The sequence below is a fragment of the Heliangelus exortis genome, chromosome 1 (assembly GCF_036169615.1).
Source record: "Heliangelus exortis chromosome 1, bHelExo1.hap1, whole genome shotgun sequence".
NCBI lineage: Eukaryota > Metazoa > Chordata > Aves > Apodiformes > Trochilidae > Heliangelus > Heliangelus exortis.
Genome location: NC_092422.1, coordinates 40,596,513 through 40,610,747, shown reverse-complemented (window position 1 = coordinate 40,610,747; position 14,235 = coordinate 40,596,513). Strand labels below are relative to the sequence as shown.

Genomic DNA, 14,235 nt, shown 5'->3' with positions numbered 1-14,235 from the left:
TTTTCCATAGATACATATTCATAGTTTGTGTAAAAGCACATTCACTTTTGGGGAAAAAGTCAAAAGTAGCCATCCCAATCCTTCCTTCACAAAATATGTTGGAAAAAGGTTTGAACAATGAAGCAGTCTGCTTTTGAGCAGTGTTAGGAAGAGGACTGTCTGTGCTAACTTTTATCAGACCCTGTAGCGAGCAATTACTGCAATACCACACTTCTTGTCTTCAGTTTTTGTGGATGGGTGTTGTGGAGGGATGGGATATTTCAGCAGTGGCTTTCAGTGATATCTGCTGACAGCAGAGGAATGGTGAACCTCAGTGGCTTTGGGTCCCATGCCAGGCACTGACAGGATGTTTTGCTTTACTTGTCACAAACCCTTTTGTCTGCTTGCTCCAAACTTGACCTGTCCTGTCTCTTTCAGGATGGGACACTCTTCCTTGTGTTCAACCAAGCCCTACTGCCTTGCCAGCCAACCTCATCACCCAGGGATTTGGGCATCATTTTCTTCCCACCCTTGTCCTCATCCTGTAGTCTTGCCAGTTGCATCTGAGGTGACATTAGATGACTTCAGGATGTAAAATGCCTAATTTCATTAATACACAGGCTCCCCTCACATAACCCATTGGAGCTCCAGTCTCTTTACTGATGGTGTCTGAGTCTTCCCAACCAGGAGTCAGTATCAGTTTCCCCTCTCAGACTCAATCTCTGCATTTTGACTGTCTCTGTAGTGCTTTTTTCTAGCTACTGTTCTCCCAGATTTGGCTCTTTTTCCTTCTTTGAGGTCAGCTCATGTCCTCCTTGCTGCTTCTTTGTCCCAGAGGAAGGGCAGTGGTGGAAGTAGGAGGGAGGACTTCAGTGAGCTACAAGTGAGTTTGTTATTTCCAGTTTAATGAGCCTGGGGTAGAGCCACTTGCACTCAGAGGATGGGAGGTTTTGGCTATACAAATTCAGGCCATGGGCCTTCAGTGCCAGAGAATGATACCAAGCATGTTTGTTTTACTAGGACAGGCAGCCAGTTCTGGGATAGTTGTCCTGGAAGTCTGTTCAGGGACAGACACTGGAAAGTCTTATTTTTAGTAAAAAGTTATTTAAACCTTTTCTCTCTGAAGTGAACTATTTTTTTTGTCTCCCACTCCCAAACTACTGAAGGGCTTCATTTCAGTCAGACCTAACTATAGTTAGTTCTATTCAATGTAATTTATTTTAGTAAAGAAAAGCATGTCAAAACTGAGATGCAATCTCAATTCAGAGATGAGAAGAACAAAATGAACTTAAACATCATCTTGAAGGACTTTGAACAGAAGAAAGAGTTTCATTTGGGAAAAGGAAAACTTCGGGTAGAAATTGGGGTGAACAGAGACAAGGAGAAAGAGACAGAGAGAAGCACAGTTGCAGTATATGGATAATGTATCAAAATGTGAGTTTCAGGTGTGGAATCCCCACGACCATCACCACTCCTGATGAATTTATCAGGTAGCTGTAGAATTGTTCAAGTAGTTCATGGGTATCTTCATACCCCTGAGGAGATGAAAGAAAGACTGAGTAATGAAGAGTAATTGGAAAGAATTAACTGCCCAGTCTTTCATGCCTTTTTCCATGCCAGATGTGTTTATTGGGGGCAGAGAGTCCTCCTGCAGTATCTGCCACTCCTTGCCCAAGGAGAAATTACATGGAAGTGCAGGGTCACTTTGGAAGTGCTGAGCTCCAAGGTTGGTGGGTGCATGGCTTTGGGCTGGTGCTTAAAAGGTATAAATAATAGTTTCATGCTTTGCTTGTCATAGTTATTTTTTTGCTAATATGAATGATCTGTGATGTGCAGACTAAGAAATTGCTTACCAAATCTTCACATCAAAATTTTAACTTGTGAATCTTCTGCATGCTGTTGGCTACAAATTATTCTTCAGGCCTTCATTGTTTTTCGGTGCAGGTTGGTTTGTATGGAAGCACTGAAAGCTTCCCTGTTAGATAAAAATAAATCTTAGAATATAATTTGAATATTTTCAACTAGAAATGTAAATGCTGCTGTGTGCATTTAAGAAAAAAATCCATCTTAGGCTAAGCAGTCTAGACTGATGAAACCAAATAATGTACAAATCCTGGTGTATGCGTAGTAAATTTTTTAAGTTATTTTCTAATGTAAATATCAAGGACTTACATTTATTAACTCTTTGATCTCATTTAACTCATAGTGCTCTTCAATGTAGGTTTTTGGGTTTTTTTATATAAACCGAATGGAAAGATCCCAATTTAAAACTGGAGTTGGGGAAATGAAGAATTTGAAAGTGGAGACGTTATTGCTCTCTGTAAGTACCTGAGAGGAGGTGTAAGAAGGTGGGCTTCAGTCTCTCCAGAGAATGGTAGAGGTTAGAATGGTCCTATAGACATCATTGAGTACAGTTCCCTTACTAAATCAGGTTAGCCAAGAGCTAGTGGCACAGGATCACATCTGGATGGGTTTGGAATGTCTGCAGAGAAGTAGCATCCACAGCCTCTCTGGACAGACTGTTTCAATGCTCTGACACCCTCAAAATAAAGAAGTTCTTCTTCGTCTTTAGATGAAATTTCTGTATTTCAGTTTGTGCCCATTGCCCCTCGTCCTGTCACCGGGCATCACTGAAAAGAGTCTGACCCCATCCTCCTGATACCCACCCTATAGTTAATTTCATGCGTTAATAAGACCTTCTCTCAGTCTTCTCCAGGCTAAACAGTCCTAGGTCTCTCAACCTTTCCTCATAAAAGAGATGCTCCAGTCCTGTGATCATTTTTGTAGCTCTTCAGTGAAGTTTCTCCAGTGATTCCTTGTCTTTCTTGAGCCCAGAACAGGAACCAGTATACAAGATATGGCCTCACCAGGGTAGAAGGGGAAGATGGGCTCCCTTGACCTGCTGGCCACACTTTTCTTATGCATCCCAGGATACTTCTTGTCCACAAGGGCACATGGCTTACTATTAGGAAAAATTTCATTACTGAAATGGTTGTCATGCACAGGAACAAGCTACCCTGGCAAGTGGTGGAGTCAGCATCCCTGGAGGAATTTAAAAGACATGTAGGTGTGGTGATAAGGAACATGGTTTAGTGGTAGACTTGGCAGCAGTTGGACTCTTAGGGTCTTAAAGATCTTTTCCAAACAAAATGATTCTCTGATTCTGTGAAATTTGTTTTTCTGTGAAATTGTTTTTCCCCAAAAACATGAGGGAATAACTCACTAGGACAGCTGCTGAAGTGGATATGTGAAATTCATGTTGTTTGGGATTTAAAAAAAATTTTTTGAATTGTAGTAAGATACTTTTTCCCCAGTATTTTAACTCCCCTTTAACAGATATATATATAGAGATCTGCCATTTTTTCAGAAATTATGGTCAAATCTCAAATGGATTAGTACAAGGATTACAAATATATTATCAGTATTCTTTATATGCTTAAGGAAATAATATTGAAAGTAATGTTTTACAATACTGTTGTTCCATACCTTTGTAAGACTTATTTCTCTTAAAGAGTTGTGTTGTGTCAATGTTGTGTCTGTTTTTTTCAACAGATTCTTCCTTTAGCAGAGCATTCAAGTAACACTGCTTGAATATTGAATCTGTGCTTTACAGATAGTTTTCTGAATGTGTTAATGATTTAGGGCTCGAAGGGGTAGGTTTTGTTGTTCTTCAAAAAGATAATGGCAGGCCCATGTAGAGTTTGAGATACTGAAAATTTGGACTTATATTCAAGAAAAGTATTGTATTTTTACATTTACCGTGCCAGATAGTACAGGAACTGATTAGTTTATTGGGCTGTAGAAATCTAGTATCACTTGTTCCATTGGAGGAATCCTTTGGCAAATGTGTCAGTTTGGGGACCAAAATAAAGGCCAAATAACCTTAATACTTAGTCTGTTTTTGCAGATGTATTATTTAAAAGTAAGTAATTTCACACTAGGTGTATTTGCCTTCATTGTTAAACATTTTTAAAAGCTTAACTGTTTGAGTAGGGATCTATTTTCGTTTTGAAGCACATTTCGCCAGTCCAAGTTTGAGCTGTTTAGGAAAAGATAAAAAAAATAATATTTTTACAGCCTTAGAGATTGAATTTTGCTGAATATGGATGGTTGCTTTAAATTTGTTCTTCCCAGCTCTTCACTAATTCTGTTTTATTTTGGAGCATCTAATGGAGGTTCTACATATTTAGAACCATTCTGCTAACAAAGGCCACATGCACCTCATAGCATGTGCTGAGTATCCTTTGCCTCTTGAGACTCACAAGAGGAATAGAAATTTTATTTTTTAGGTCTTGAGGATTGGAAACATCCACTCTGGAATCAGTCATCCAAGAGTTATGCACAGATAACACTATATTAAAAGAATCACAAATACTTCAAAATTGGTATCTCGGTCTCTCCTGTTGAATCAATTCTGATTTGTTTAAATGTATTTTCACTGAATATTTTCTTATTTTAATATTTTCTGGACTCTTCCCTCTGTCTTTCTTGGTGCCAACTGGTGCTTTTTAGTATTTACCCTCAATGTGAGTTATTTTAAGAGTCTTATTCAACCTTACTTGGGAGCGCTGTCTCTCGGGGATCTCTCATCTTCCTTGGAGCACAAATTTGACTTGGACCCTGAGAAACCATTTCTCAAAAACTAATAGTAAGCCACTTTTTAAATTTATGCTTCCAGAAAAAAGGAGGAAGATCCAGCTCCCTTGCATTTTGCTTTCTTCTTCAGTTTGACTTCCTGCATTTGTATAACACATCCGAGCTGAGCAGTTCTGTCAGCGTGGGACAGCCTGCAGCAGCAGCCTCCAGCAGAAAGGCACAAATGCCTGCTTACTTATTCAGAAACCATTTTTAAGGATTTTGCTCAGTTCTAGTTCTCAGCTATCTACATGTTGACCCTTCTGATTCTATATAGCTGTCTGTTCCTTCTGTACTGCTGTGTCCCTCGTATACAAATTAATAATGATTGCTGCAACTCAGAGTTGGGTGTCTTTGAATCCATGTCTCTTCAGGAGGACAGCAGAATGTTTCAACTGAAGGTTGTTGAGTTCATTGGTTTTTTTCAGTTTTTTTTACTTCTCCCTTTTCATTTTGTTTACTTTAGTTGAAGGGGGGATTTTGGAGCAGAAGCCTGTGAATACTCTGAATATAATGTCTCATGACAGGAAGGTGTTTTCAAAATAATTCTTCCCTTAATTTTAAAGAGAATTCTCTCCTACATTAGGAAAGCACTGAATAAAGGGCTGGGTACTTGGGCCATGGTTTACAGAGCTTTTGAAGTACCCAAGCTGCTACTCACCCAATCTAACTGCACCCATCTTCCATTCTCCAAGTGCTTAGTTGGGGTGTGACAGGCAGATACACAGCAATGCAGTTTCCTAGGGTTGAGCTTTCTAACCTTATTCTGTTTCAGGCATAAAAAACCCAATTTGTAAACTGTAGATGAACACACCACAGCCTCAACCAAATCTACCTGCACGCCTGTCTAATGGCATTAAGAGTTGTAAGCACATCAGTGTGCTTTGCAAAGGCAAAATTACTTCCACCAGAGCAAATCTTTTTTATCATTTTGAACCTAGCATGTGTTTCTTACGCTGTGAAGTATTTAAAAATCTGTAAACTGCAGAATATTCTTGGTTATTTAGATACCAGCCTATAGGCATGGTGATCAGAGCTGAAAGCTGTTCTGTCTGGGTGTAGTTCTCCACTGCCTGAGCAGAAGACTAAAGCCTGAGCATCACCAAGCCTTGGTGATTCTGTATGGCAGTGACAATGAAATGGTTAAAATTATAGGTAGCTTTTCAAAAGGAGTATGATTTTTCTCATCTCACTCTCCTATAACTCTGACAAAACAAATTCATCCCACTTGAAATTTCTGCTGCCAGAGCAGTACGAGGTGGGGCAGTACAGTGACAACCAAGAAGGGGGGGTTATGTGATTTGACTGAAGAGTTAAACGTTGAGCAATTTATTTTTTAACTTCCTGTCCTCAAAGCCAGCTTATTTTATAAATGCTAAATTTAGTCTGTTCAGTTTCCGTCATCAAGGACAGCTTTTTTGGTATGCTTTCTTACAAATTGTTTGACCTTGGGAGATAGCTGCCAAAAAGGAAGAACACTTTAGAGCTGACAACTGATTGTTGGAGGTTTGTAAACTCTTGTTGTTTGGGAGCAATAAAGCTCGACAGAGGCTTTGAGTCACTGAAGCTTTTAGTACCCTGTGAAGTTGATGCACTGCAAGGCGTCGGGATGAGTTGCTGAAAACAAAATGATCTTTGCTTTTTCACTGGTTTGAACCTCAGCTTTGTGGAAACTGTGAGCTCTTCGTGGCTTGGGTATTGATGGGAGACAATGCTGGGAGACACAGAGAAGACTGCCATCAGTAGAAGAGTGTGGAAAGGGGGTGTTGCAAAATTTATCCAAAATTAAGTGGGTGTGGATTTCAGGGGGCTGTAATGAAGACTAAATAGAGCTCTGCAGGAAAGGATGGACGTCTCACAGATAGGATCAGCCATAACTTCACCATGCTTCCCTCAGAGTCTTGCAGCCAGTTCTGTGGCTGGCTGGTTGTTTTTCCATAATGATCGAGGAAACAGGCAGTGAGGAATGCTTTTTCACACAGCCAGAAAAAGCTTTGTGAATAGAGTTGTGTTCCTGGCGGTGTTTATTAATGGCAAGCTGATGAAATGGGAGCACTGCAGAGAGTACTGGTGTACATCTTCAAAGGGCAGGCACAAAAAGCATGAACCAAGAGCACTGACTAGCAGGCCATGCAGCTTTTTTCTAGCAGGGATTTATCCTAACCTACCTTCCAGTTCTGTTTCAGCCTGGATTTGAGTGGATGGTGAACAGTATAAGATGTGATGGTGGCATTGCAGAGAGAGGCATTGGTGATATTTGTCTCTGAGTCTCAGCTGGAGGCAGGGCTGAAACTGTCCCTCCCTTTTGTACCAGTGGGCAGTGAGATGATGAGGGCAGCCATGGTAGAGCTGTATCCCATCATGTTGCATTCCCATGGTCTAGGCTGGCATCCAAGGCAGCCTGCTGGGTTACAGGGACCTCCAGCTGAACCCGTTCTAACCCACCAAATGCTCTGGAAGCTTCCAAACTCTCAACAACAGAGTTTAGAACCCCTGAAACCAAAACAAATTTTGCAAAACCAGCACAGACACTTTTGGAATCCAGATGGAGACAACCTGTTTCAGAAGCCCAAACTAACAATCATCTGAGCCCACACCACCGCAGGAAGCTTAGTTGAGTAGATTGAGGCTGGAAAGGCAGGAATAGAGAGATGGGAGAAAAAAAAAAAAACAACCATTTTTTTAAATTCAGTTTGCTTTATGAGCTGACAGAATGTCTGAAGGTATATCCCAGCCATAGTGCTGTGATCCTCTCAATTAGAAGAGATGTAGATCTGTTAAATAAAAGTAATGGCAACAGTCATTGACTGGGGAAATGAGCAGTTAATTCTTGGTTAATAATGTTCTGGGAAGATGCTAAGAAATAGTATACTGAGAATTTAGCCATTCCTTTTGCCTTTGATGCTACTCTTTGTCATGTAGTTAATTGGGAAAGGTTTGAATATACCATCCTTTTTCAGAAAACAATGATATTTTAGTGTTCAAAATTTTGATTCAAACACAACTTCAATAGATCATTGGCAGCTTAGATAAAATCTGAGATCATGGAGAAATGTCTATACAACATGTAGGTCACTGTAAAGGATTGTGAGTTGATGGGTTAGATCTCTTTGTTCACCACCACCAGAACAAAATACAACACTTGTTTGCATTTTTCATCTTAAGTACGGGCTGTCCAAACCTGTTTTGATAAGGATCCTGCTGTCTTTTGTAATGTCGACTGACATCAGTCACAGCCTGAATTTACTAAAGAAAGGGCATTCTTAGTCTTAGAGTTTTGGCAGGGAAAGGAGGTCACTGAAGGGCAGACCAGTTTGCATCCTATTTGGAGAAATTAATGAAGGGATTGTAGAGGTTTTGAATTCAGTTTCACCACTGAAGACTGAAATAACAATACCAACTGTATTACCACAGTATATAGAGACTTCATGGCCCCTCCAAAAGCTCTGGACAAGAAGAGGCTATCTACTGAAAGGTAGATGCAGTATAAGAAATGAACAGTACAAAAGTGAATGCAGAAGAGCTATTAAAAGAGAAAGTGGTTTGTATGATATACTGTAATTACATGATACTTTCTCCTTTTTATTTTTATTTTTAATTGTTTATAATTCTCAAAAGACTAGGTGTAATTACTATGGTAAAATGAAGGTGTGTTCTTAGCACAATCTAGAGTAATCTCTAAGTCAGGATCTGTGCTTAGTCTCAAAAACAATTGAACAAGCACTTTTTTAAGGTACCCGATGCTTCTTGCTTCCAAGGCAGGTGGTACTTCGGGGCAGACTTCTGATGGGCTGCTTTTGGGGTCTATGTGGATCCCCCTTGTGTCCAGCTGTGGTAGTATCACAGAAGTCAAAAGACTTCTGGGAGCAGTCTGGTGTGCATATGCCAAGTCCCCAGTGCCCTCAGATTACTCAAGGACAGCAACAGCAGAATAATCCATCTTTAGCTCTATTCCAAGTTATATGGAATCATAGGATGGCTTGGTTTGGGAGGGACCTTAAAGATCACCCAGTTCCAACCCCTGTGCATGGGCAGGGACACCTTCCACTAGACCAGGTAGCTCCAAGCCCCATCCAGCCTGGCCATGAACACTTCCAGGGATGGGGCAGCCACAGAGTAAGAGGTTGTGCTGCTGAGGCAGGTGGCATTAGGTTAACCTGAAATCTGCCTCTGGCACCCAGAGAAAGCCTGAAAGTAAGTAAGTTTGTAAGATTTCTTCCATGGATGGAGCTGGCAGTGCCAATTGCTTCTAGATGACCCTTGCCCAGCTATGTGCACAAGACCCTTGAAATTTGATCCCATTTATTCCTCTTCTCTCAAACATTTAAGATGTTGCCTTTGGCCTGAGGAAGATTTCAGTATAGCCTGTGCAGGGTGACCCTCTTGGACTTGCCTTCACTCTACCTACCATCAGTATATTTAGTTCAGCAGAACCAGCCTGTTTGCCTATTGCGTATACGACTTGTCAAGATTTGACAAATCAACTGTTTGTGCCATGGATGTTTATGGTTTTGTCTCTATCATGGCAGACATGGGGTGCCTAACACAGAATCTCATTACTGACAGTAGAGTCTGGATGAGGTGTTTCAGAAGAAGGTACCAGGGATCATCACTATAATTACAGACAGTTTTGCCTTCTTGAAGAAAAGGTTTTCTTGACCTTGTTACTAGTATCTGGTTATGTGCTTTGTAAAGTGACTTATTCTTCATTCCATGTTCTTTTTTTAGCAGGAGAATTTCCTATTGTCTTTATAAAGGCTTTTTTTTTTTCTTTTGTTACTTGTATTACAGCAGAACAGCAGGGTCGAAGGCTGGATGAATTGAGATCCTTTTGTTTTAAGTTGATTTGTGTATGAATGGAGGAAGAGACTGGCTGTTCAATAGATGTTCTTGCTTTCAAATGGGACAAAGTGTCAGCCCTGAGAACCAGTCTAAATCAGCTGAATAGATGGGATCCACTAGAACGTCTCATCTTTCAGCATGCTGGGGATAATAACCACTTAAGCTGTTATTATTGGAATTTTTAATATTAGTGTTTCTATTTTCCTTTTGCAGTAAAACTCCTTTCTGTGATGAAATTTGGCTCTGACTCAAAACCAGGAGGGTTCTCCATGAAAATATTTAATACAGTTGATGATAAAAATCCCAAAGTGAATTCACAGCTTGCTTGATTGTTAGTTTATTTAGAGTAGATGAACTAAAATGTTTGTGGCTTAAATATTTCTGATTTAATATTTTTAGATACTTAGTAAATACTATAATCTAGAGAATGCATTTAGAGCTGCTTAGGTGCCATAAAAAGATTGCTTGTTAGATCTGTATATGGAACAACAGCTTTGGGTCGAGTAAGGTTTGAAGTAGCTTGGCAAATGTTTGTTTTTTTACTGAGGCTGGTTTCCCATAGCATACATACAGCACATAATGGGGTGTGTGTGCCTACAGAGAAGCTCTGCAGTGCCATGGAAGTTCTTAGCTGAGGAGCTGAGAGCTGTGCTTTGTCTTACTACCAGGTTATCGATGGGAATTTCCTTTCTTGCTCTGCCTATTGAAAATTACTTGAAAAAACATTTTTAAAGAGTAGTTATTAATGATGTACTGTCAAAAAGGAAAGATTTATCAAATGAGCCTATCTCTTTGGCCTGCCATTATTCAGAAATTCTATTAGCCTTTTGGATGATGGAAATAAGGAATAAAACTACAAAAATAGCAGATGGCACCAGTCTAGAAGAAATGTAGAGTAATGAGTTGATCCAAAGCATAAAATTATTCTGTGAAGTCAAGAAATTTTTTCTTAATTAGTATGGGAAAAAAAAAATTATAACAATGGGGAAAACTGGATAATGTGCTGATTCAGAATAATTACTTGGCACGTCCACTGCTGCTTGTAATGGGACAACCATACAAACATGGGGCTCTGTACTGACCTGTAAGTTCATTATTAGTAACCATGCAGAATGCAGAAAGTCAAACATTAAACTGAAGTGCTCTGTTTAGCCTTAGGCACCACCTTCTGAAAAGTGATGTGGACAAACCTACAAAGATGGCTGCAAAGAGCAAGCAAGAGATCTAAGGCTTGTTCTTCTAAAGGTGACTTAAGACAGAAGCAGCAATGTCTGCCTAGGCTAGAAGAAGGCAGACAAGTAGGGTACATTCTGCATGCTCGAAGATTGTATGTGTGATTGTTTGAAAAATGGTGGTACCCTGTATTTCCTCATGTCCATTGGAGATGATGGAAGAAAGTAATACTGTAACTTAAGGTTAGGTGTTAGGAAGAAAACATCAATATACATATTGGTTAATTCTGGAGATCCTAAGGCTTTTGCCACTGAAGAATTTTGAGCAGAGGGAAGAAACAGTGATATATATACTATATTAATCTTGCCACCTTCTAAGATACAGAAGTAGAACTCATTTTTAAAGGTCTGTTAAAACTGAACATACCCATTTCTGGCATTTCATGTCATTTAAGAAACAGGAACAAATCCTTTGGCTTTCAGGACCAAACAGTATGATGTGTATTAGCGATTGGGTGTGCAACTCATCTTTAACCATGTCTGTTAATTATGTTCCTTTGTCCTTCCTCAACAGTCTCCAAACGTCCACAACTACCCAGATATGGAAGCTGTACCCTTGTTACTAAACAACATGAAGGCAGACCCCACAGAGGATTCATTATCTACAGACCATTTCCAAACACAGACTGAACCAGTGGACTTGTCAATAAACAAAGCCAGGTCGTCCCCTACAGCAGCTTCATCTTCACCAGTTTCCATGACAGCATCAGCCTCCTCCCCTTCCTCTACTTCTACTTCTTCTTCTTCGAGTCGGCCAGCTTCATCACCCACAGTAATAACATCAGTATCCTCAGCAGCCTCTGTACCGTCAGTATTAACTCCGGGTCCTCTTGTGGCCTCTGCATCTGGTGTTGGAGGCCAGCAGTTTTTGCACATTATCCACCCAGTACCACCTTCAAGTCCCATGAACTTGCAGTCCAACAAAATGAGTCACGTGCACCGCATTCCCGTGGTGGTACAGTCGGTACCGGTTGTCTATACAGCTGTGAGATCACCTGGGAATATGAACAACACTATAGTAGTACCACTGTTGGAAGATGGGAGAAGCCATGTCAAAGGTAAGATGGAACCAGTTTTGTGCATCTGTGGCATCTTTCAGACTGTGTAATGAAGTTGTAAAATGGTTTGCTTAAAAACTTACAGGGTTGTTCTCTGAAAAGACACGTAAAGGTTCCTCCCAGTAGTATAAATATAAAGTCTTATCCCAGATGCTCTTTAAAATAAGTATTTCTAAAATTATTGGGGGCAGCAGTGCTGTTAGATGCTCAGAAAACTTGTGGAAAGTTTTGTCCTGAGAGGAACAAATCCTTCTCAGATGCAGAAGAAGGAGGACAGCAGAATAATGACAATACTTAAAACATCATAGGTGAACATGGAAAACTCACCAGGTGATAAAGATTTGGCAAGGAAAAGAGTGTCAGATATATTGTTTCCATCCAAAGAGAAATAATTATTGAGGTGTAGGAACGTTAGAAGGAAAGTCTTTTAGACCAAAGAGCAGTAGCAGATGCAGAGAGGTAGGTTTTATTAAGCTCAAGGAGTGGCAGTGCAAGACTTTGAATAGGTTTCTTCTTTCAGATGCAACAGCAGAAAGGAAGGAAACCACATGGAATACTTTTGTTGGGAATGAATGTTGCAGACACAGGACCTGAGAGGTACATGGAGATGTGAAGGAAGGAAGAAAGCAGATGCCAGAAGGACAGATGCACTCGTGAAGAGGTGTCCAAAGATCACAGAAAGGGCAGCTGGAGAGCAAGAAAAAATGGGAACATAACAGCTAGTGAGGGAGCAAAAACTTGTTAGAGACTGTGACATGGTGGGTGGAGGATGAAAAGAGAAAACAGATGTCACTAGATACTTGGAAAACCATAGCTTTATAGAGGAGGCATTAGCGACAGAGATAGAAACATGAGGAAGGGAAAGAGAGAGATTCATTTCAAGGTTCATTGCGTGTGAATGAATAAAATATGGTTAATTCTCCCTGAAATGAAGTATTGCTTGAGACAGAAAGGGAGGGTACTGACAGATTACCTTACTTTAGGGCTTGCCAGACTACGGGATATTTAGTAATACATCTTATGTACCTAATTTCATAATGAACAAGTCTGTACAACTAGAAGACTGTTTTGGGGTTTTTTCAACTCTCATGTCTGGTTTTGATATATTAGCAATTGTGTATTATTCTACAGGACTACAGTGATGGGTCATTCTCATGTTTAGTAGCATTCTTTTGTCCATAAATCTTTGATTCTTTTCCCATTCCCTCAGTACCTGAATGTAGACTGCCCTCTCAAGAGGTTTGGACATAGGAAGGTAGCTCGCAGCTGATCTGGGTTTTGTTTTAAGTTTCAAAATGGTAATTTAAGAAGTTACTTGATGCAATGACGTAGTTTTAATACTTTGTGCCATTACGTCAAGAAATTATGAGTGAAAGAAGAACTATTAACTGTTATCTGGAGAAAAAAGTGGTGGGGGAAATTTTAGTCTATGTTTTTTTAAACATTGAGTTGCATGTTGCCTTGAGCTCATCTAGACTTTTTCCTATTTGTTTTCCTTTCAAAGGTGCTATTTGGCTCTGGTAGTAGTCTCCTCAATAGGAAGCACCTCCTGATTTTGTAGAACTGGAACTTCACTACCCCACTTTTATCAACAAAATTCCAGAATTTAATGTACGATAGGAATTTCAGCCCACGAGCTCTGGGCCTCCTTAGCTGCCCTGCCAGTATTGCCTTTGTGCTGTTATTGGCATTAACCAGCCCTGCAGCACCTATTAATGTACAGGAAAAGAAAAAAAGAAAAAGAGGGGATTAAGCGTTCTTTTTTTTTTTTTTTTTTTTTTTCATCAATTGTATTAGTTTTCCTATCACGAATTCTTTTGATACACACATTCCTGTTAATTTGAATAAATACAATAGAAGAATAATGGGCAGCAGTCCACTCTGGGTACTCAACTTTTGTCATCTTTTCTTGGAGTGTGTTTTTCTTTCTTTAGCTTAAAGTATTATAAACAATAAGGTGCTATGATACTGCATAAATTAACTACTTAAATAAATTTCATATGTGTATAGACTTAACTTCCCTTCTGTGGTCAACTTTTCCTGCTGAAAACAAGAAATATGTGTACACAGCTTGTAACAGGGCGTTGCTGTCAGATGGAATTGCTTGCTAGTCCTTTACCAGATGAAGGAGAAATGCAGGTTCAGAATCATCCAGAGTCACAAATTTCAACTTCTATATGAATGTTGATAATTTTCCAAAAAAAACCCCAACAACAAACAAAAAACATGCATACAGAAACAAAGTCAATACACAGATATCATGAGCAGCATTTGTCCCATAATCTCTATGTTCCTTGCTTCTTTGAGGCTAAACTGGAGACCACATTGATGATCCAGGGCTTGTGGCTGGGAAGCACTGAAAGTTGTATTTTACATCAGCCTGTATCCAAGTCCTTTTCACTCAAATGAAACTTAAGCACTTTCCTGAACCAACTTTGTGAGATACTTTCTTCAATACTGAAATTAACAAAAATTATGTAAGTGTTAAG

At 39.8% G+C, this 14,235-nt stretch overlaps 1 protein-coding gene across 13 annotated transcripts in view; it reads left to right on the top strand.

Annotated features, from left to right (window-relative positions):
* Positions 1–14,235, top strand: part of KLF12 (KLF transcription factor 12) — a 249,071-nt gene that overhangs the window by 142,487 nt on the left and 92,349 nt on the right. For all 13 annotated transcript variants that reach the window (XM_071741198.1, XM_071741127.1, XM_071741143.1 and 10 more), the window contains one exon: positions 11,203–11,746. In XM_071741198.1, the coding sequence (XP_071597299.1) occupies positions 11,203–11,746 (544 nt within the window). The remainder of the gene's footprint in view (positions 1–11,202; positions 11,747–14,235) is intronic.